General features: G+C 55.8%; 1 protein-coding gene across 18 annotated transcripts in view; it reads left to right on the forward strand.

Annotated features, from left to right (window-relative positions):
- Window positions 1–23,663, forward strand: part of LOC121078304 (ankyrin repeat and fibronectin type-III domain-containing protein 1-like) — a 216,402-nt gene that overhangs the window by 129,644 nt on the left and 63,095 nt on the right. For 2 of the 18 annotated variants that reach the window (XM_040574329.1, XM_040574332.1), the window contains exon 1: window positions 13,131–13,239. The exons of 14 other annotated variants lie outside the window; for them this stretch is intronic. In XM_040574329.1, the coding sequence (XP_040430263.1) occupies window positions 13,153–13,239 (87 nt within the window). In that variant the 5' untranslated portion in view covers window positions 13,131–13,152. Of the gene's footprint in view, window positions 1–12,545; window positions 12,644–13,130; window positions 13,240–23,663 lie in introns of those variants that run through there. 2 more of the 18 variants (XM_040574331.1, XM_040574333.1) reach the window with 2 other exon arrangements.

Raw genomic sequence — 23,663 nt, forward strand, 5'->3', positions numbered from 1 at the left:
GTAGACGTACCACGCGTGGTGGGCATCCAGCAGCAGCCCAGACCGGCCCAGCGCAGCCGCTGCTCGGGGCTGGGGCTGAGCACGTCCCCGTGGTGTGGGGTTTTGGAGCGCGAGCCCCTCCCGGCCAGTCTCCTGCTGGCCCAGTGGGGTGGCATGGCCGGGGGAGTCTGGGGGCATGGTGGAAGAAGAAGATGGGTGACCCCCTCCTGGCACCCTGCCCCACGCCTACCTGCCCCACTGGGGGACAGTACAGACAGCAGGAGCATTTCTGTGAACGCTGTGAAGATGTTGGAGGGTGCTAGGGGAGCACCGCTGCTGCGTGGCAGCTCAGCACCCCAGCCAGGTGACAGCCATGGAGCTGGGCTCGCTCTGCAGCCCGGGGCAGAATTTCCTCCTCTCCTCCTCCTCCTCCTGCTGTGTTTGCAAACATCGTGCTGGGGACGGATTCCAGTTCGTCCCTTGGAAAGCTGCGCGGCTACCACCGTGTCCGCCGGGTGACGAGAACGTAACTGATGGTGCCACGGAGGGGTGGTGTCTCTCCTCTCGCTGGCGGTTCTCTGGGAATTTCCAAGGCCCCGTACACACACACGGAGGCCCCAGCTCCCGGCGGAGCATGGGGTAGGGCGCGTGGTGAATCAGTGTTTCTCTGGCTCCGCTCGCCGTGGGGCTGCGTGGCTCGCAGCAGCCGCAGCCTGCCTCCGCGGTCGGCGTCCTGGCCCGGCTGGGTGCTGGCCCTGTGGCATCGCCCCGCGCCCCCCTGGGGCTGGGTGTTGCGGCAGGGGGGGCGCCGGGGGCTGCGGTGCACGCAGCTGGGAACGGTGTCGGGAGCCAGCAGAGTTGAGCTGGTTCCCAGCCAGCAGGACTTGGGCTGAGTGCTGTGGGGGTGCCCCCCCCACCCCCCCTCCTATTTGGCCTCAAGGAAAGGGAAAAAAAAAAAAAAGAAAAAAAAAAAAGGAAAATGTTGGTTTTGTTTTGGCTGGGGAGCTGGAGCCACAAGGAATGTAGGGTAGACCACAGCTCGGGTTACCCTCTTGCATCGCACGGCATGACACTCCTCTCCTCTCCTCTCCTCTCCTCTCCTCTCCTCTCCTCTCCTCTCCTCTCCTCTCCTCTCCTCTCCTCTCCTCTCCTCTCCTCTCCTCTCCTCTCCTCTCCTCTCCTCTCCTCTCCTCTCCTCTCCTCTCCTCCTCTCCTCTCCTCTCCTCTCCTCTCCTCTCCTCTCCCCTCCACCGAAGAGCACCAAGCAGACCGCAGAGCCGGCCGCAGGAGCTCTGCTGGAAGGGGAATTTGTGCCCCGGGCGGGCTGGGGCTGCTCGCTGCGGTGGCACACAGGGCAGAGGGCTCGTGGGAACCAGAGCCAGCACAGGTGGCTCCGGGGCACCACTGCTCTCTCCCTGCCTGTGCTGTGTCCCCCGAGGGGCACGGGTTCAGTTTTGGCAGAGAGATCTGCTTACAGGCGAAACCTCCTGAGGAAACCAAAGCTCGGGGGGTGGTGGGTGGCAGCGGGTGCAGCACATGGCCCTTGCCAGTCACTGCTGCCGTTGGTTTCCCTTTCCTGGGTCTCCGCATGTCTGCGAGTGCCTCTCCCCTGCTCTAGTGGCAGAAGAGCCTGGTTCTCCTACTGAACCAGGGGCAGGTCAGGAGTCCTGTGTGTTTGTGATGCAGAGATTTCAGCTTAGAGACTGTTTTGGTGGCAGAAGAGTAGAGGACTTAATGTTGGATACTATAGATTTTTTCCATCGTGATAATCTAATCCAACGCAGGTCACCTGGGGCATATTCCCGGGATAGGCAAGGTTATGAGGCCAGTGCAGGAGAAGCATCAAATCCTTCTCTTGGTCCTCCATGGGAGACGTGCAGGCCTGGCACGTGTCCATCCAGGCAGGCTGCAACGCGGAGAGCGGTGCCGTGCTGTGCGTAGGGGCTGTCCCGAGCACGGCACTTGGCTCTCCTTGGGGTGACACGTGGGGGTGACATCGGGGGCACCCTGTGGGCATGGACTGGTAGTGGAAGCGTTGGGATAGGATATGGTGGAGGGGAACAGGACTGCACCTGCTGCTGCCCTTGCCCAGCCATGTGGAAGGTGTGGGCTGGGGGCCTCCTGGCTTGGCCACAGCCTGGGCACCCCCAGAGCCCCCGCGAGTGCCCAGGTGCCGACCAGGGTTGGGGAGGAGGACGCGTGGCTTGGCCCCATTGCAGGGGGGCAGGCAGGGGTGCAGACAGGGTCTGAGGAAGGTCTCCTGAGCTGAGGGATGTGACACCCACCCTGGGCGTGCCCGTCCCCCAGACCCTCGGATGCCGCTGGGCCCCAACGCCTGTCTTTTGGAGAATAACGGCAGGGGTGTGAAAACACCTCTTGAGTGATGACGAGGTGAATCATGTAATTCCTTGGTCTCCAAACTCATGACTTGAGAGGGGACAGGTCAAAAGGAAGGAAGGAGGACCTGAAACCAGAGCAGGAAGTTCCTGAAATGTGAGAGCAGCCTTCATCCCGACGTGCTGAGCCTCTTCTCTCGTAACTCTTTTGACTGAGCACTACGTGGTATTAAATCTAATTCAAAACTGTCCCAGGGATCCTCCAGTTCAGATCCTCCTGTATTTGGTAATTGTCCTGGTAATAAATCCATCTGTGGCAGTTCCTGAGCTCCTGATGGGCAGGACACAGGCTTTTCTGAGTTTTCCAAGTCCTCTTGTGTTTAATTTTGGGTCTGTTCTGACTCTTCCTCACTGCAGGGCCCCCCAGATGTCCATAAGCACCAGGCGTGCCCCCCACAGGGTGGGCTTGGGGTGCAAAGTGGGGTAAAAGCACAGAAGCCGCGAGTTCCCGGGGAGTGGAGGATGCGGGGTGCAGGGTGCTGTCCTGCGGATGCGATAGGATCGGGAGGTGCTGTGGCTCAGTGGAAATACGGGGGGCTTGGGTAGAAATACATGAAGGCTGACACTCGGAGAGCAGGGCTGTGGGGCCGTTGCGGTGCGGTGCAGCGGGGTGACCCTGCAGGCGAGCTGCCCGTCTGCCAGCACCGCTTTATGCAGGCACTGGCAGAGAGGTGGCGTGCGCTGCCTGGCGGCTCCGCTCGAGCTGATACCTAGCAGCCTTTCGTGCTGATTCAAGGGCAGGCAGGTGGGGATGACTTGACTGTGCTGGGAGTTTTGATAAAGATAGCATGGTTTCCAGCCCGGCGGATTAGGCTGGGGCTGGATGTGCTCCGTTCAAGCGCTCCCAAGCATGCGCCTTCCCCAGTATTTCCCATGGCCGGAGCTACTGTTGAGTGACTGTGGAATTAAAGTATCGTTTGCAATTTTCTACATTCCAGAGCGGTGTCAGGTTTTGGCGGAGGGCAGGCTCAGTGTGTGCCTGTGTGCTCTGCTTGGCCTGCGAGCCCCCGGATGTCTCCGAGGCCACGCACGGCGCTGCCGTCCTTGCAGGCTCCTGCTGCACGGAGGTGACGGGGAGCGGAGGGCAGGAGAGAGCCCAGCCTCCCAGCCGGCTGGCTGGGCAGCCCAGCACCCCCCGACTCAAACTGATTTCCAAAACAAAAACTTCACCCCAACAACGTATCTTAATTTTCCCAGGATTTTGAGTGATCAGAAGATTGGAATCAAAATAAACACAACTGCCCGCGGTTTTAGGCATCTCGCTCTCCCCCAGCATCAGGCGGGTGGTTGTCTCCAGAAAGGCTGGCCACAAAACGTAACCGAAATCCCAACCTAAACCCCGGTTAAGTTGAGCAAAAAGAAAGAAGGAAGTTGTTGTTTCGCAGCAGCCGATCCATCTGCTACCCCTTGTGGGGCTGGGGCTGGCTACAAGAAGCCAGCAGTGCTGTGGCTTTGGGTGCCTGCCTCTGTCTGCTCAGCAGGGTTAAACAAATACCAGCTTTGGATTTATATAGCAGTCGAGGATCTCAAAGCGGTTTACAGGCTGTAATGAATTAAGCCTTGCTATGTTGCTGTGGTTGGGTTGGGATGGGGTTCTTGGTCTGTCTCTTTTTTTTTAATAGCATAGGAAACTGAGGCATGGAAACACGAGGGGTGGGATTTGTCTGCACAAATAGAGACACAACAGTGCCGACAGAGGTGTCTGGGCTGCATGTCTGGACTCCCTTCATAGATGACGGAGAGAAGTGGGCATCTCCAGAGTGTCACGGGCTCTTATGAACATGGGCGTATAAAACAGCAGAGGAACTGTGTCTTCAGAGATGTCCCTATCACTCCATTGACTGGAGCAGATGCCTCTGCTGCAGACAGCTAAAGGAGGAAGATGTCAAACCTGTGCCTGGCGATTTGACTCAAGTGACATAAGAAAACTACAGCAGGTGTGGAAGTGGAATTTGGCTCTGTCATGAGCCCTCTGTGCATTTTAGTTGTCTTCCTGACCCTGAGGGCTTGGCTGGCCTCTCCTCAGCTTTGGGCCAAGGAGCTGTTTTGCTCTCATGGGAGCAGACTTGCAAAGGATTCTCCTTGGGAGCTGCTTCAGCCCCTCTCCGTTTCCTCATCCCGCATATCGGTGGTGCCCACCTGGGCCCTTTTCACATTTCCAGCTGTGCAGCGTTTTCCTAACAACTTGAACTCCATGGGACGTGGTCCGGAGCCTCAGCTGAAGATGTCCATGCAACTGTGGAAAAGGGGCTCCAAAGTCATCTTTCACGGGAATCGTGGGGTTGTGGGGATACAAAGAGATGAGATGAAGCAAGCAAACCCTTGCGCTTGTGCTGGAGCAGCTCCTAAGGCTTCCCATGCCCCAAAGGTGTCATTCAAAGATACCAAAATTCAGTATGGGGTTGTTTCCTTCAGTGGGGCTCTTGTATCCTTATGAAGAGTCAATCAAAACAGAGAATAACTTGCTTTGAGATGAGCACAGCTTCCTGACTGAACACGAGGGAAAAGAGAAAAGACCGGCACAGTCCAGCAAAGTTGAATGTGTATGGATCAGGGTCTCTTTCCTCTACTGGACTGAGGAGGCATCTCTGGAGAGCACCTCCTGATTCTTCACATCCAGGGACTTTTCTGGAATGAGACAGGATAGATCAGGTTTTGGTTTCCTTCCATCGCATTTTGGGGCAGTCGTCCACATTGCAGCAAGGTCTCCAAGGCTGATGTGGAGATCGAGACATCCTTAATCACCATATTCCTCAGACAGACACCCCTGTTATTTACTTAATGCGCTCCGTGGCTTTGAAGTAGCACAGATGGTATCTCCTATAGATTGTTTACCATTGTGGCATGGCCAGTTCATGGGAGGGATGTTGTGAATAGGCAGTTTGTAAATTTGTATGTACATATACATCAGTACTTGTAGAAGGAAGCAAAGACCAGCTGGACTTTCCTCCTGGTGCTCAGATTTGAGAGGTGAGAGCGGTTCTTTGGTGACGTGGTTATTCTGCCAGCAACCCCCCAGGAGATTAATTCTCATTCACATCCTCTCCTTGGAGCATCTGTGGAGGCAGCTGCTCACCAGCCTGCCCATGAGGCAGAGGGGCAACAGAGAGGTCTTCTTTGTGGTGCTCCCACAAAGGTGCTAGGACTCCCAGGATCTCTTTTGGTTTCCGAAACACTGAATTACCTGGAGGTTTTCCTCCAAAGATGCCAACACAATATGGATATGTTGTCCTGCCCCTTGCCACAGTGCATAGCACGATGCCCTATCAGATGCCCGGAATGTTTTCTTACTCCTTTGGTATGTCATTCACGGCAGGATGATGATTCACTCCTCGGACATGAATTCGGGGTAGAGCTTTGGTTATCTCAACCCCATCCAGCTGCCCAGCTGGGGAGAGTGGCTCTGTCGTGACGCTTGCTCAGGGCATCTCGTCCAAGCACCGCAAACCCAAGGTCTGACACACTGAGGTTCCTCCAAGTGAAGCAGATGAGCTCATAACACGATTGCCACTGGGTTCGCTTGGTGCTGAGCTCGAGTTCCAGACTCTTGACTCATTTCTCAGGATCTAAGCGTGCAGCCCACTGTCTAACCCCAATTTCACGAGCATGCCTGAGGTTAGGAGGGGAACAATGGAAGGAGAGGACCCTCTGGATTTCCTCTCTTGATATTTTTTCTGCATTCATATTTGTTCTCACTGTTTCTATTTTTAAATTGTTTTCTTACGCAATCTGCGTGGGTATGTGCTGCTATATTTAATACTTTGCTAGTATCAGATTTTGCTTTCAAGGGCTTTCAAAACAAAAACAATAAAAATCAAATCCTCTCGCAGGAGGTCACTGAGGTGGAATGGCTTTTTCCCAAGTGCTGACATGCTTTGGACTTCTCCCTGCTCCCTGTTCAAGCTTTTTTCCCCCTGGCCAAGAGGCCCTTCTTCCCCATCAGCTGTCCCTGTGCACGATGATGAAGACGAAGCAACATGCTGGTGCTACGGGTGTGCAGGACAGGGTGACTTCCAGTTTGCCCGTTGTGGAGGGCACAGAGGATGCCTGTGCAGCAGGGCCAGGAGCATCCATCCTTAGTCTGCTGCTCTCGCAGGACTTGTACTTGTGGTCTACTTGATTTTGGAATCTTGTTGATGTAGGGGTTGTTCACTTGGCTTGAAATTGTCTCTTGGCTTGTAACATCAAGGTTTTGGACTGTCGTGGCAAATCCATCTCCAGCTTCTTCCAGACACCACTGTTTTCTGCTGGGGGAGCTGGTGTGGGTGATGAACCACAGGAGCAGCCTGAGCAGATGGGACGCTGTTGGCAATCCCAACTGGAGGTGTCCCATCAGGAGTCCTCTGGCCCAGTGCTCTCGTTGCAGTCCCGTGCAATGGGGGTGGCACCATCCAGCAGGCACTGGGGAGGCGGCTGTGCCGTACAGCGAATTTTCAAAACTCGGGTTACGTAGGACTGAGGCTCCCCCTGCCCTGCTCTATTGTTATTAGCCAAACTATTCAACCAGCAGGATTGTTTGCAGAAGCAAAGCGCTTTTGTCCTCGCATCTTTGAGCTTCCGTTTTCCGTGCGCTCTCAGTAGGACAGCGATCATGTGCTAAATCCCAATTAATCATTAGGAAGATATTTGAGGTTTAGCAGCTGTGTTATAAGATACAGTTTTTACTGGTTTCGACCTCAGTTAAATATGTTTTTAATAGTGGACGGTATTTAATTAAACATAAAATAACAGAGGCTTATTAAATCTAGAGAGACCTCTCCTAGCGATGGATATTGAATGTTAAGTAAATACCGGTTGGTCATTAGAAGCATATTCAGTGTGGTTTCACAGCTATGTAATAGGTAGGTATCTTGTTACACATCTGCCCAGTTTCAGTGAATGCACTCTTAATAATCAATTGCTATTCATTTAATGTATAATAATAACTATCCTATTAGAGCTGAATTAGATTTTTGTAGGAGAAAGCAGGGGTAATCTGGTGCTTGCTGGTTTCTTGAGCGTATTTTATTTTGTTTTGAGTTGGTGGCTCATTGAGATTAGCTTTTTTCTGGGGACGCTGAAGATCGGATGACCCTGGGTGGGATGGAGAAGCATGCTTCACACTGCGTTCGTCTCGGGACTGCCTGGGTCCCAGGCGTGCTGCGACACGGGGACAAAGGAGAGGTGACAAAGGAGAGGTGACAAAGGAGAGAGAGGTGCTGGTGGCGGTGGTGGCCGTCCTGGCAGGTGGGGGCTGGTAGAGCTATGTCAGGGTCGCGGCACAGCGTGTCGCATGGCGAGGTTGGTGTTTGTGGGCAGCAGCGTGAGTCAGTGTCCTTTCCGTGCTTCTTGGTCTTTCTCTTGGGGGTAAATACATTCCACAGGACTGCAAGGAAGCGAATGAAGCACTGCCACGGGGAAGTGCTTTCTTATACACGAAGAATTAACCTGCAGAACTTGCTGCCGCACGGTATCTTCAAAGCCAATTCATCAACCGGTGTCAGAGAAGGTTGAGACTCGTTTGTGGATGATATGATCAGAAAGAATCACTTGAGGCTCAGCGTTTGTTTCTAGGGTATGTTCATGTTCATGTTTCAGGGCAGCCCGGCGGCTGACCCCGTTTCCCAATCTGAGTCTCTCATCTCTCTCTCTGCTCCATGAAGTCAGGTTCTTCTCCCCCGTTTCTCCAAGCACAAGCGATAGCCCTGTGCTCTGTACCAGCTCAGTTCTTACCAGATTGCAAAGCATGTAGATTGTTGGTAAATGAGGGTCTTAAAAGGACTCGAGACACTCCATCACAGCTGTTCTGCAGCAACATTAAAGAGGAGGTCACTGCAGCAGTCTGAGTGCAGGAGCCTTTCGTTTTATGTTGAGGTTTACAATTTGTTCCGCGAGGCTCCGTTTGTAGTTATTTGCATCGGTGACACACTGCTGCACTGCAGGAGCTGTTTTGGGGTGGGAAATGGGGGCTGGCGCTCTTGGGAAGAGTAGTTGTGGCTTTTCTCGGTAGGGAGCAGCGGTTTTGGTCCTAAAGAAGGAGATGGTCCCGTGCCCCGAGACCAAAGCTGCTGTCAGTTACAGTTTTTCTCCCAGCCAGGGTTGCACGTTTAAAACAGTAAGTGCAGAGGTGGTAGCTCTCAGACACAAAGAGTGCTGTCGCTGCAGAGTACCTGGCCCGTGCTGACGGCGGAGCAAAGGTTTGATTTCTGGGCTGTCTGGCGGGGGGCACAGCTGTGCAGGGGAAAGCTGGTGAAAAGCTGGAGCAGAGCCTTTCTTTTCTGGGACTCTGTGGGTAGTCCTATTAGCTTTCTTACAGTAGCACGGCTTTATAATTTCTCAGTGCTACTGCGTTTCATAGGCCGTAACTTTTAATTTCTCCCCTTGTTAACCTGCACAGCAGTACTGACTCAGTGCTGGAACAATATGTTAGGCAGTCAGTAAAAGCAGTGATTCATGCTGGCTGCTGGATGGGATGAGCCCTTCTTCTGTGCTCGCTTATTAATTTCTCCTAGCGCATGAGTCAGGCTCCCCGCACCCCCGGGCAGGGAAGCAGCCGTGGGGTCTTTGAAGCGAGGAGCCGGGCAGGGGCCGGGGGGAGGCCGGCGGCTCCTGGTGGGGCCGTGCTGATCCCAGCGGGCACCAGCTGCCGTGGGCTGTGCAGCGCACTGGTGTTGGCCCAGGGGACATCGCCCCGCTGGCACCCACGGCACCACTGGGCAGACCCCGTGTAGCAGCAGTCCCGGTGGCATCTCCCCTGGTGCGTGGCACAGGGCTGGGAGCCCTTTCCCACCCTGGCACTGCCACCCAGCCCACAGGCCGTGCTCTTGTGCCCACAGCGGCACCAGGATGGGTCTGTCCCATCTTCCTGGCGCTGCTGTGGTAGAGGAATCTCTTCCAGAAGGACGTGCTGGAAGCTGTGCCGGTGGGGTGTCCTCGCTGTGGGCGTCCCGTGCAGATCCCGGCAGGATGCGGAGGTCTTTGCCTGCCTGTCTTTGTGCAAAATGAGGTCGAATCAGTTCCTGTGCATGGATGCAGAGCTCTGGTCACCGTCTCATCCACCCAGCCAAGAAATCTCCCGTCTCAGAGTCGTCCTATCTGTGGACTTGCCCTCCTCCACCAGCGGGTGGGTGCCTGGGTTGCCCAGCCCTGCCCGTGCCAGGCTGCTGGGGTGGGCTGGGGGCCCGGGGCACAAGGCAGCTTCTTGCCCACAGAGGGGCACCATGGCCCAATCCAGTGGGGGTTCGCCCCCTCTTCTCTCATTTTGTTCTCTGCCCTCTGCCAGCAGACAGAGTCCACCCCGCCTTGGCAGCCTCCGTGTTCATCCTCAGCCCCCAAAAACCCAGCTACAAGCCCTCTAATCTGAACAGGCTGGGGCAGAGGAAAGCCATTGCCATCAGGACAATTCTCTGTGTGTGGTTCCCGTTTCTTTCAGATTTATTTCCTCTGGGTCCCTGTCTCTGTTGTTGCTCACTCCTTGGCTCAGCTTTTTGGGAGCATCCAGCATTTACCTTTTTGCGAACAGGGGCTTTGGGGGACTGTAACTGCATTGTGTGTGTCAATTAGGAAAACACCCTCAGGAATTTCCTTCCCGATGCTGCCTAGCTCTACAATAACCTCTGTCTCTGTGTCTGCCGGCTCCCCAGAGCCTGTCCCGCCAATGCAAACCGAGGGGAGACGGGAGCAGGCTGAGCGCTGCAGACTCGTCGAGCTTCTGTTCCAGCTCCCTCCGAGGGCAGAGCCCCATCTCGTTTCCCCTGCTCCCGCGTGTCTCTCTCCCTCCCTGTGTGCTGGAGTTTGGAGTTGTTTTGGAAACCGCTGCCACTCCGGCCTGACGTCACGCGGGTTTGTAGTATCTCTGTCTCCATCCTAGTTAGGCGCTTCCTGTTCTCTGTCTCTCTCGCTGGCTCGCCTGGCTTGTCTACGCTCTTTCTTCTCCTCCACAATTCCCCAGGGATTTCTTTTCAACTTTTTTTTTTTTCTTCTCTTCCTGCATCTCTTAACACAGCAGTCTTTTCTTCCCTTTCCCCTATTTCTTCTGTCTTGAGTTTCCTGCTTTCCCCTGCTCTCCAAAGAGAGGGCTCCCGGTTCAGACGGGGTCGGGCACCCAGCCCCAGAGCCCCAGCGCGGGCGGGGGGCCCGCAGCCCCCACCGGGGCCGTGCTCCCGGCTGCCAGGGCTCGGCCGTCGGGCAGGGGCCGGTGTCTTCTGCTGCCTCTGTGCCAGCAACGGAGCTCAGGCTGAGCCTGCTCTCCTTCCCCGGCTCCCCTTTAAGCACCTCATCTCCTCCCGCGCCTTTTTCACTGCAGATCTGTGCCTTTTCCCGTCCCGTCTCCGCAGCCGAGCTCTCGGCTGTCCCTGTCCTCGCTCCTCCAGGCCCAGCAGCTCCATCCCTGTCCCCCGCGAGGCCCCCAGGCCCTTCGCCAGCCCTAGGGCTCCCCATCCCCTGTGACCGCCGCAATAACCAGCCCTGTCGCTTCCTGCTCGGGCTCGGGGAAGAGCATATGCAAGGTTTAATCATGACTCTCCAGTGAGTGTTTACTGAGCACGAACAAAATATGATGAATTTCTTTAATTTCTTCCCTTGCAACAGCCAAAATGCTGTCTGATTGCAGGCAGGCTTCCCCGGGGCCTGCTGTCGGCCCCGCTCACCTTCCTGCTGCCCGCACATCCCAGCCTGGGCAGCAAGGTGCCATGCTTTCATGCAATCAGGATGCTGTTGTCAGACCCAGACTGCTTGTTTTCCACCCTTGGCTGTGCCCGTGGCTCGCCAGGTCATTTAATCCCTGGAGTATCCTTTTTTTTATGTTGTTGTTTGGGCAAAAGTTGTTTTCAGGCAGTGAGTGTCTCTTAATACGTGAATACGCAATGCCCGGTGGGGGAGCCCCAACGAAGATTGGAGGCTTTAACACAAATTCCTGTTAGGCTTTCGGCTGCCGGTGGGGTCTGCATGCAGGAGCCTACGCTCCCACTCCCCTCCTTGCTGTGCAGGACCCCACTGCCATGCTCTGCACAGACAAAGGCCCCTCCTGTGCTGGAGCCCCTGGGGACGAAGACTGCACGGGGTCAGGTTGGCTCCCGGGGAGGGAGATGCTTGCCCAGATCTTTCCCCATGCATCAATAAATACCCCTCGTGTTCCTTTATCCCAGTTCAGGCGGTTCTTCCACCCCGTCACCCTGCACGGAGATGCATGTGTGATTTATCTCGCAGTGACTCTCGCCGTCGGTGCATGATGCGTGGTGACCCCTGCGAGGAGGGTCAGTGATATTTGGGTGCTTTCCTCTTACCACGAGCTTGGGCTGGACCAGAAGCCCCTGCATCCTCCCAGGGTGCATCGTGCCTGTGAAAGAAACTGCCAGAACAGCAGCAGGGGAGGAAGGCCTGCTTCGTCTCTGCTGCCCCTGACGGCGTTGTGGTGGGCGCACGAGGCTGGGGTCACTGCTGTGGCGGTGCTTAGCAGACTGACTATGGGAGCAGGAGAACACTGGACCCTGCTTAGGACACGAACCCTTCCTCGGTTCAGGGGCTGCAGTCCCCAAAGAGGAGGACAGCTACCGCACGTTCACAGTGAGCATTAATGTCACGGGGTTGGCGCTGCTGGGCACAGGTGGGAGCAGCACGGCCAGCGAGGGAGGAGGTGGAAAGTGCGTCAGCTCCTGTGGGACAGAGGGAAGAAACCAGCGAAAAGGGAAATTATCGCTTTCGGAATATGGCGCAGCTGGGGGAGAGGAGCTGTAAACTCACCGTACCCTGTGCAGTCGGTGCCCACAGCGAGTCGCCCGGCTGGCTCTCAGCAGGGGCTTGCAGGGCTTTCATGAGGCTTGGCGCCGGGAGCTCGGAGGTGGGTGAGCATTTAGGGAGAGCCACGCTGTCAGCACCCCTGACACCGCAGGGCGCTGGGCCAGGCGCTGTGCTGGTGCCCGGGGGGGTCTCTGCCTGGCGCACACCGCTCGCTGGGGATCGCTCTCGCGGCGCCGTGCTGCCGGTGCTGTGGGATGGGTGCTGCGGGGTGGGTGCTGTGGGGTGCTCCTTTCCAGGCAGCAGAAAGCAGGGGAAGATAAACCCGCGTCTGAGCCAAGACATTTCCATGGAAATTGCCTCCAGGTCTGTGATTGCCACCTAACCTGGGGCAGCCGGGGAGGCCTGTAATCTGGGGAGAGGCTGTGGGCGGCCGGATGGGAATCTGGGGACAGGCGGCTGCTCTGCCGGCAGGGAGGGGAGGAAGACGAGGACGAGGTGGAGTAGGTGAAGGAAGCAGGAGCCCCTGTGCAGCCCTGAGCGTTGTGGAGATGGTGAGCGATTTAATACCTTGCGGTGCTGGAGCTAGGGGGTACCCCAAGAGATTAGCAGGGAAAAGGCTAACACGAATCAAAGGCAGTCACTTTTTCGGGTTGTGGATCTGGCTGTGGTGGAGGCCAGGAGGGTGAACGGGCTCGGAAAGGCAGAGGACGAAGGAGGGGAGGGTTGGGCCTGGGGGGCTGCTGGAGCAGGCAGTGGTACCCGGAGCACTCTGTGCTGAGGATGCGCGCAGGAGGGACCTGGGCAGCGTCCGCTGGGCAGGCTGTCGGTCCAGCCCAGGACGCTACCCCAGTTTTGGAGGCTCCCCAGCGCAGCCTTCTTGCGGACAGGAGCTCGTGGGACAGGGTGAGCCTGAGGATGCGGGTGGGAGCTGCCAGGCAAGCCAGGGCGGGGGCCAGGGCTTAGGTGCACCGGGCAGGGCCATGGGCGGCAGGCGGAGGGGCGGATCCTGCCCGGCACTAAAAACCCCGGCAGCTCGAGGCGTGCACCTTCTGCACGCAGCATGTGTCACCTGCCGCCCGAGAGGCCGCTGTGCTTCGGCAAAGTGCTTCCGATATGCATCCCTTGCCAGGCACGGCCCTGCGTGAACGTGAGTCTGTTCTGTGCGCCCGGCGCGTTGCGTGCCAGCGCCAGCTCTGCTGCGGTTGGGCTGGCAGGAGTTTTGCCAGAGACTGCAGCGCAGTCGGCGTTTCGCCTTCCTCTGCATCCCCGGGTGCGCGGGGACTGCTTCCGCACAGTCACTTGAGGGACAGCCACCAGGGTCCTTGTGACCCAGCTCTGGGACTTGGGGCACTCACATCCCCATCGCCACGAGGAGATTCCTTGAATTTCCCTGATGGTGCGCTGAGAGCAGCCTGCGGGTCCCGACCAAGGAGGACGGGGGCTCAGGGGGCTTGGAGGGGCCCAGGCAGGGCGGAGAGCGGGCGGCGTGCTACAGGGCGGGTTTGCTTTCCAGCTCTGCTGTGCGCCCTGTGGCATTGCACCTGGGTGTTTCTGGTTTTGAAGACCTGCAAAGCAGGGATGCTAGAGCTGCAGGCTCTGCAGAGCTGCACGTTTGTCCTGCTGAGAGAAAGCATTACGTTTTTATAAAGGAGACCTGGATATTATGTCATCCCTTCTGTGCAAGGATTTTACCTGGGTTGTATCACGTCGCGAGTGTATGTTTTGTTGTCTTGGCTTCCTGAAGCCTTCCTGAAGCTTGTTTCTCAGCTGACTCTAGATAACAATCTTGGTGGCAATAGGTTTGTTCTGAGTTGTGCAGCACGGTGCTTTTCCAGGCAGAAAGGGTGAAAGCTCTGCCTGCGTGCGGTCCCTGCGCACAGCTGCCACTGGCCTGGGATGTGGCGGTGCGTAACGCGGCGTTACACCGTGAGACCTGCCTGCCTCTTGGAGAATGCCATCTTCTGAAGTGGAGAGTGAACAAAACGGCTGCGGCCTTGACGGCTTCTGTAACATCGCTGGCCCACTGCCCGCGTGTCGTGGTGTCTGGGCTCTGCCACGAGGTGCAGGGCTGCTGCCCCGTGGCATGGGTGCGCCAGACCCGTACCCCAAGAGGCTGGGCTCGGGCACGGTGCAGGGTGCTGCCCCGTGCCTGCTGCGTGGCATGGACGCTGCGGGTACGTGCTCTGTCTGTCACATTTCAAAGAAATTCAGAGGAGCTTCCAAGTGCTGATGGCTTCATCCGTTTTTGGTTTTCAGTCTCATTTCTCTGCGTAAAGCTCATTCATGCCATGAATCCAGAAAGGGGTGGAAGGTGGATGCTGTGTCGTCCATACTCTTTTATTGTCTGTGCTGACAGTCATAATGCCAGAAAAACAAATTTTTCTTTTCTGTGTTTGTTTGATCTGCTGCAGTAACAGCATGCAGAGCTTGCACAGCCCTCCACCTCCCAGAGCGCTGCGCGAACATGACGTGCGTGTTCTTGCCACGAGTAAATAGCATTTGAGGAGCAAAAAGAATAAAGGAGAGGTTAGTTTGTTATTCTTTGTGATATATGAAAGAACTATCAGCTCCATCCTGAAATCATGATTCCCTGGGTATTCATGGGACATGGTGAAGGAATGCATCCTGCAGGATTTTTTCACTTGGAACAACTATTTGGCTCTTCTGGGCCTGAAAAGTTTAACTTCGGTTGAGTAACAAATTCATGTAGTCTATTAGTCACTGTCTGGCTTGAATGGAAACACTTAGCTGACCTGGTTTATCTGCGCCTCCATCTCCATGGCTTGGACTGGTCTCCTTGCTGGCTACTGGGTGCCGTCCAGCACGCTCGCTGCAGGGCTGTTTGCGCGGCTGCTGCTCCTCGCTGTGGCCTCGCGAACAAGCCGGGGTGGTTTCTGGAGGAGCAGTTGTCTTTTATTAGACTGGCAGAGGTGGAGAAAAGAAGCAATTTCCTCCTCGGGCTTCTGCTTTGGACCAGCGAAAAGGGGGCTCCTTGCTGGGGCTGGTTTTGCAGCCGGGGTTGGATCTGGTAGCAGATGAGCGTTCTCCTGCCTCTGTTGTGCTCCCCCCGTCCATCTCTTCCCACCAGGAAAAGGACTGGGCACGGTCCCTGCCGAGCGCTGCGTGTTGTTGAGCTGGCGCGGGGAGCCTGCGTGTTGCAGGGCTCTGGCCGCGGGCTGCACCGGGACGGGAGACAGGCGTGCAGGATCCAGGCTCGGTATGACCGTGCCGCACCTGCAGAAATCTGTGAAAATCGAAGATTTTGCCCGCTTCAGATGTAACGCACAGTGTGTGCAGGGTAAGGAGCAGGGCCGCTGGTGCACGCGAGTGCTGGTACCCGTACGGCAGCGCCCTGCATGCCCGCCCTGGCATCCGCATGCCCCAGCTCTGTAGGCAGCACGGTGGGGTCGGGGCTGATGCAGGCACCCGGAGCCACGAGGATCCCTATGCTCATAGCGCGGCCGGCAGAGCCCAGGCTCCAGCCTCGCGCCCTGGGAAAGCTGCTCGGAACCGTCCCCAGCCCTCAGCTGCACACTGGTGCAGGGGAGCCCTGGAAAAGCTGATCAGAAACACAGCTAATTTAAAAAACCCCGACCAAGAGCTGTTTTTTTTTCCGGTGCTGGCCAAGAAACGTGACACTGAACAAATAGGAGAAAATAAAACAAAAATAAAATTCACATTGGATCTAGAAATGGCCTTTTAATTTGCAGAATCGATGATGTCTGCGTGCAGAAGCCTTAATTTCAGATCCGGTCTTTAAATGCAAATGTCACTTTAAATAGATATTCCTGCGCGCACGTTCTGGTGCCTTTTGCCATGTAGTTAATGGATTGCTCTCCCTGTTAGTACATTCTTGTCTCATTTTGTATCCCCATACATTAAATTGATAGTTTGGGGGATTATTGCTCGTTCCAAGATTACATGGGTGGAGTCCCCTTTATATGGCTATGCTGGTATGTAGTGAATTTGAATTGGCACAGCAGAAAACTTGAAAATTTGGAACAGATAACTGTCTCCTATCTTTATATGGGAACATCAGAGTTTCTAGCTTTATTCTGGGGTTCTTGCCATTCCAAATATAATTTATTCTTTTATATAACTGTTTTCATATGATACACTCTTCAGAGTGGATAATGGTTTGGGGAGGAATATAATCCTTTTTTTTTCTTTTCCCCTCCAAGGCTGTCTTCCCAATTAATGAGATTGAGAACACATTCCAAAAATCTATTTTCCCCTCTGGGCTTTTTATAATGCGCTCGAATTATTCTGTAGTGTGTCTTGTGCTTCCTTTATGGAGTTTGATGCCTAAATAGTTGGTGGTGGTTGGACGGCTGGAGCCCGTGTAAGCGCTTAGTGCCGGGAGTCCCTGCGATGCTGGGCGGCACGTGCCCGGCCGTCCCGCAGCTCTGACCCCATCTGAGGGACCCTGGGGTGTCCTGGTGAGCCCCAGGACGTCCTTCCCAGAGCCTCGGGGTGGCGAGGGGCATTCCTAGAGCTGTTTGTGGAGCTTGGCGGGTTTCCCGGACTTTTCGGACTTAGGGTCTCACCTGTAACGTGCATCAGTAATGTTGCCGTGCATTTCTCTCTGTTTGAACGATTTTGGGGGTGTCGGCTTTGCCTAAAAATGCATCCGATGAGCAGCACGGGCTTTCCGCCCAGCTCTGCCCTCGGTGGCAGCCGGCGTTGCCTTCTGATGGTGCATGTCTCCCAGCTTTCTGTGATGGTGCTGCAGGAGGCAAATTCAGCCTAAAACCAACACAGCTGAGCCACCGGTGACCGGGGTCACTGTCCCATGTGGGCTCGCCCTGGCTCCCCCGGGCACCCATAGAATCACAGAATCGCAGAATATCCCGAGTTGGAAGGGACCCATAAGGATCATCGAGTCCACCTTCCGGCACCACACAGGTCTACCCAAAATTTTAGACCACGTGACAGTGCACAGTCCAAACGCTTCTTAAACTCCAACAGGCTTGGTGCAGTGACTACGTCCCTGGGGCCACCTGCACCTTCAGCAGGGCTGCAGGCGAGGAGGAGGAGGCTGGAAGCGGGGCTTGGCATGCCTGGGAAGCCAGAGTCTGCAGGGGCAAGGGCGATGTGCATGGAGGGGCTGAAGGAGTGTGGGCATTGGCATCGGCTCCCAAAAGCCTGTAACGTATTAATTCTGGAGAGCTTTACAACTCCAGAATGGTTTGGCCGATACACCTCAAGCCCTGGCTTTGAAAGAATCACTTTTGGTTTGAGACCGGAGATGCAGATTTTTTTTTTGCCTGGTGGAGTTATCTCTATGAAATAAGGGTCCGTGAGAAAAGGATGCTCAGCACGGTCTGGTGGCTCGCTCTGGGCCACCGAGGAGGAGGAGGCCAGCTGCAAGAAGCACCGTTGTTTCCCGGCGTGCCTGTCATTTTGCAAGCAGCTCTGGCCTTTCCACAGGGTCTCAGCAACTCAAGAGCGTGCTGCGGTCTTGTTTGCATCATGCCACGAAGGATGGGCACGGGGCCAGCTGTCGGCAGCCAGGTTCCCAGAAGTGAGGGTTTGTATTTACACATTTTGACTCAGACATTGTATAACCCCTGGGAGCCACTTTCTGGGCCAAAATAATGAGAGACCTGTTCTCTGATGGTGTTTCAAGCTCTGGTTGGACGGTGTCCCATGCGAGGGCTGGGTTTTGCTTGGTCCCCAACTGGCAGCCTGGTTCACGTTGCTGCAGGTCCTGCATGTGCAGGGTTATTAATAGCTCACCAGGGGTGCAGCTTGGCCGGATCCTCTCCCTTCTCCAGGTGTGTTACTAAAGCAGTGACTTCATGGCCGAGCGCACCGCGCTGGGTGGCCTCAATCCTGGTCTCCGGGGCAAAGCCTGCGTGCTGGGACAGGGGACCCTCGTGCTGGGCTCCGCTGGTGCTTGGGGGCTTGTCCCCGCTGAGGGCTGGTGGAAGATGGGGTATTTCTTTGCCGTTTGGATCTCAAGGTTCTCCTGGTGGCTGCTGGAAGCTGGAGCTGCTCCTGGGCTTGTGCCTTCCTTGGTGGCACCACTGGGCACATGAGGCTCAGCTTGGTTTCGGCTCAGCCTGCAGAACCGCTCCAAGGGATCCTAAAAGCCACTTCTCTCTTACCAAGCTGAACACTCATCCTCCTAGCCCCAAGACGGCAGCACCCATGGGTGGCGATGCTGTTGGTACAACCAGAGCCCGCAGTTGACCCAACAGCCATGGCCAGGGGGAAAACAAGGGAGATGCAGAGGTCTGTCCGAGGAGAGGTGGGCTGCTTGGGAGGCATCCCACTCCTGCGGGGACAGGGCTGGGTACAGGGCGGCGAGGCTGCTGCCCCAGGAAAGGAGCTCCGGGGGAGTCAGGGCCCTGGTGGGCTTCTCCCTGGGGAGCATCATCCTCGCGGTGCCCCCCTGCTGCCCCGCACGGGCACCCTGCACGCGGCGGGGGAACATCCATCGCCAGCCCCAGCTGCAGCCCGGGGTCGCCGGCGTCCCGGGAGCGTGCGGCTGATGGAGAGGAGCAGGCAGCGGGGCGGGAGCCCAGTCATTTGCCTCCCGCACTATAATTAGCTGGGTTGGCGGGCAGACCTGCTGTCAGGATGAATGACACACAGCACGGCTACAGGGATTGCGACGCAGCATTTAAAGTATATGCTGGAGAACAGGGTGTAATTAACTGCAGGGCCGTGGAGCTGAGAGCTGACTACACAGCTTCCAGCCTTTTGTATTTCCTTTTTTTTTTTTCCTTTCAGTGTTGAAATATGTAACTTCACCTACAAACCGGCATAAACACGCGCAAGCTCATAAGCCTGGAGATAAAAATACCAGGCAGTGCATTCATGCGACACTAAAGATCAGGCAGCTGACCCCCCCTGAAAGGAAGCAAAAGAGAAACCCAGGTTCTGGTGGCAACGCTGGCTCAGCCTCGCTGCACCCCCATGCACTGTGCTGAGGGCTTTCTGATATAAATAGTAACACATTCATCCGCACATCTAGGCCCTGATTCTGCAAACACTTAAGCCCAAGCATAGCTCTTTCCCGGCGTGCTTAAAGTTGCAGTAATAGTTTGCAGGCTGTAATCAAGAAAGAAAGAAAGAAAAAAAAAAAAGGTAGAAAATAGCACATGCGCAGCATGCTGTTTGTAACAGCTATCAGCTGCTTGTTAGAGCTCCTGTCTGCTGCTCCTCCTGCAGCTCCTTCCCCACCTAATTAAGGGCCTGATGAATGCAAACACGGAGAGAGGGTGCCCGTGCCTGTGCGAGTGTCACCCTGCGTGCTGTTGAGCTCGCGGAGTTTACGAGCTCCAGTGGTTTTGGCAGCGACTTTACAAGTTTTGTGATGCAGAGAAACTCTCCTGTGAAGCAGCAGCAAGTGGATGTGTCCCGGTCTGTGTCAGCAGAGCTCGCGGAATCCCTTCGAAAAGAGAAACTTGTTGATAAAGAGGCTGTGCATCCACGCACATGGGTGTACGCGTCAGTTAATTCCACAGGCATCTAGCAGCACAGTACGAGTACAGCGAAACCTTTCGTGGCTGAGCACTGTAAAGAAATAAGAAATGCTTTGAAGCTCCGGTCGGTGTTAGCATGGGGTAGGAGCTGCGGGTGAGCAGTCCCGCCGGGGAGGTCAGGGGGTCTGGGAAGGGGCCGGGGGTACGGGGCAGGTGGGGAGACACCGGGGGGGACAGGGCAGGCTCCGTCTCGGTGCAGGGTCTGGAGCGAGGAGTGGAAATGGACGTGTTTGTTGTGGGGTGGCTGTGTTGGCAGATGCTCGTTTGCAGGCTTGGTTTTCCTCCCTGTAGGAAGGCAGGCTCAGGAAGGAGCCCGTCCTCGTTACCCGGGTTGAGGAGAGGAAGGTTTTGTGCCGCACCGAGCCCAGTTGCGTGCACTTAATTGCCTGGTGTAACGAAGGCAAGGGAGGAGCGTGTGAGGCTGCAGGGCTGTGCCGGTACGGCTCATGGTGCTGACACTTGGGCCCCTTCCTCCTCGGTCCAACCTGCATCTGCTCCTCTGTGCAATGCCCCTGCAGGGCCTGGGAGGACGCTGGGAGCTCCTCCAGCTTTCCGGGCACGGGTTGTGCTGCTCTGCCCTGCTCCGGAGGCCCTGGAATACTTCAAGGCACCTCACTTGCATAGCCATGTTTCCCTTCCCCTTTTCCCCAAAGTGGTCTAAAATCAATTTTCTCAAGTTTTTGACATATTTTTCACCTTGCATCACAGTCAAAGCGGGGACAACTCGAATATGTGTCTGTCCAACCCGGCGCGTGTGTGTGAATCAGCAATCTGCAGGTAAGTGCGGTGGCTGGGTCGGGCTTGTGCTCGAGAGCAGAGCTGGGACGTGCTGGATGCTGAACAGTGAGGTTTTGGGAACATCAGTATCCCCTGGCTTTGGGAACATCAGCATCCCCTGGCTGGGTCGGTCCCAGCAGGAGGCAGGATCATGACGGTGCAAGGCCGGGGCTTGAGCTGGGCCTGCTGTCACGCACATCCCCATGCTCGCCAGTGTTTGGGGGCTGCCTCTGCCAAAACGGGTCCTCCAAGAGACCAGGGCCTCCATGAGGCACGCGTCTTCCTCCTTCCCCCTGCTTTCTCTGTCCCACCACACGTGGCCTGGCCTGTGCCCTCCCCTGCCACCAGATTTTGGGGCTAAGGTACCGGATTTTGTGCCGCAGGTGGGTCATGCTGAGCGATGGGCTGCGCTGGGGGGGTCGGCCCTCACGCAGAGGGGTGCTGTTAGCAAGGACGGGTGGACAAAACCTCCAAGCAATCCTCTCGCATCCCAGTGCTCTGAATTTTCTTGCCCTGCCGACAGTCAGGCGTTGACTCCCGATTAGTCATAAATGCAGCATGCTGCAGATACGCCGAGCTTGACTAATGGCTGTGTCTGAAAGCAGAACCGCCAGGATCTCACTGGGGGGGAACAGGCAGCGCAGCCACAGCTCCCTGTGCACCCTGCCCTGCCTCGGGGCCGAGCGGCTGCCCGCTGTGCCCAAATCCCACAGCAGCCAGCCTGTCCCCTCCCAGGACCTCAGGCACGGGGTGGGAGCTGCAGCATCGCTGCCCGTGCCGGTGCAGCTGTCCCAGCAGGCGAGGAGGTTTGTGGAGGGCAGCTTTGCAGTGTGGACTTTGGCCCACAAGTTTATTTCCCTGCTCCTCTAGCAGGGAGAAATAACTCAACCCTTGGTTTTTGCCTCCTGTTTGTGTGGGCATTGATTATTCTGGGAGTTACTGAGCTAGAGTTTATTGGAACGACTCAGAAAGCTGCCACCTGCAAGCAGCTGCCTGTCTTTGGGGATTAGTTTGGTGTCGTTTCTAAACAATTGCATGAGGCTTCTTCAGCCTCGCTAATAACTTCGCTCTCCTAGGGACACTGCCCGGAAAAAGATGAGCTGAGATTATGCTTGGCAACATATTAGGAGAGTTAAAAGTACAACAGGATTGATGTCTGCTGGTGTGAATAAACAGCTAATGCAAAACCTCTGCCTCAGCCCCTCCGTGAGCAACCTCGTTTGCACCGCCGTGCCTGTTACCTCCCCAGCTTGGCTGAATTTCCGAACTCGGTGCTGTCCTTTAAAGTGGTCTCATCTTCTGTGTCTGCGGCATGTTGTGCTAATTCTTGCTGGGGACCAGCAAGGCTGGCAGCAACTTGCAAAGTAGTTTCCTTAGTGCCTGAAATGTGACATTAAGAAAATAATTTCAGGCACTCAGCTTGGCCCTAGTTCTCAGAGGTTTGCAAAGGATTCGTGAAAGTGGTGGGTCATGGTTTAAACAAAAAGCCAAGTCCACGGATGCCTTTGACATTTTGTACAAAAGGTAGTATTTAAAAGGAGATTTTTGGGCAGCGCTGAAGCCAGCCAGGGTGCTGTGTTGTTCCCGTGGGGTTGCTCTGTCCTCTGGGTGAGGAGCATCGGGAAGAGCAGCGATGGGAAGGCCGCTGGGGAAGTGGGAGCAGGCAGGCGCCGGGGCTCCGCTGCCTTGCTGCTCTCTGCGTGTTGGTGCTACAGGGCCAGCCTAGGTGAGGGTCCGGGTGGTGCTGGTGTTGCTCCACTAGCCTGGGGGCTGCACTTTTACAGGCAGGTTAAAAGCAACCTGCAAGGGGTGTTTTTTTTTAAGAACCCGGGCATATGGCCTTATGGTAGTTCCTTTATGGTGTCTTGGTTTCAGGTAGGACAGAGTTAATTTTCCTCCTAGTAGCTGGCAGGGTGCTATGTTTTGGATTAGGATGAGAAGAGCGCTGATAACACCCCGATGTTTTAATTGTTGCAGAGCAGTGCTTACACCAAGCCAAGGACTTTTCAGCTTCTCTCTCTGTCCTGCTAGCGAGCAGGCTAGGGATGCAGCAGGAGCTGGGAGGGGACAGACCCAGGACAGCTGACCCAAACTGGCCAAAGGGGTATTCCATACCATCTGACATCATGCTGAACAATATATAGGGGTGGCTAGCCGGGGTGGAGGGGGGGGAGCGGCTGCTCGGGGATAGGCTGGGCATCGGTCAACGGGTGGTGAGCAATTGCATTGTGCATCACTTATTTCGTACACATTATTATTACTAATACTATTATTATTATTATTATTGTTATTATTATTTTCCTGTCTTAATAAACTGTCTTTATCTCAACTCACAGGCTTCACTTTCCCGTTTCTCTCCCCCATCCCGGAGAGGGAGGGGGGAGGGTGAGCGAACGGCTGTGTGGTGTTTGACTGCCAGCCGGGCTAAACCACAACATATGGTAATAAAACCGCTCTGATCTCTCAGTTCATCCTGTTACCTTCCTTTTGCCCTCTTACCATTCTAAGGTGCTTCTTGTGATGTTGCACTTTTGGAGGCAAGAGCAGAAGGGCTCTGAGCATCACGCAGAGAGGTCTTTTGTTCAAAACAAGCGCAGTCCCAGCCTGGGTCAGTTATTCTTATGTGGGGAGGATTCTGGGGGTAATGGTAATGACCTTGGCCATGCTTGGGACAACACTTTCTTAATCATGTTGGCAGACAGTCCCCCCGTCTTGGCAGGCTGCATCCTGGCCCAGGAGCTGTGGACGTGGTGCCAGCGTCCCGTTCTGCTGCTCCCTTGTTTTGCTGGGGCAATTTGCAGGGGCAGGAGGTTACCATCAGCACCCATCCGCGTTCAGAAGGGTGGGCGCCCCCGAGGCTCAGCCTCGCTGTTGAGCAGTGCCCCGGGCCACCGCTGCGCTCTGCAGGGCTTGTCCAGGCCAGTCATGGGTTCCCTCCTTCCCTGCACAGCCCCGCCAGGAGGTGCCGGGGGCTGCTTCTGCCCCCCAGGTGCCCCCAGGCTCGGTCCCCCCAGCCATTCACCTCCGTGTGTCTCGGGAGGGAATGACGGAGATGGGCGCAAGCCTCGTTCAAGTATTTGTTTTAAAAATACATGCCGGGAAAAAAAAAAGAAAAAAAAAAAAAGGACTCTCTCCATTATTTCATTAAGGGATTTAAAACGTGCTTCCTAAACCCTGAGTCATCAATGAAGTGAGCAAACGAGAGGCAGCGCCGCGGCCCCGCTGGAGGGTGACTCACGCTGCGTGGGGAGGCTCGGAGCATGCAGGGGGCTCTTTGAACTCAGGGATGCTGCCACTCCCC

Source organism: Cygnus olor, chromosome 15 (genome assembly GCF_009769625.2).
Source record: "Cygnus olor isolate bCygOlo1 chromosome 15, bCygOlo1.pri.v2, whole genome shotgun sequence".
NCBI classification, from domain to species: domain Eukaryota; kingdom Metazoa; phylum Chordata; class Aves; order Anseriformes; family Anatidae; genus Cygnus; species Cygnus olor.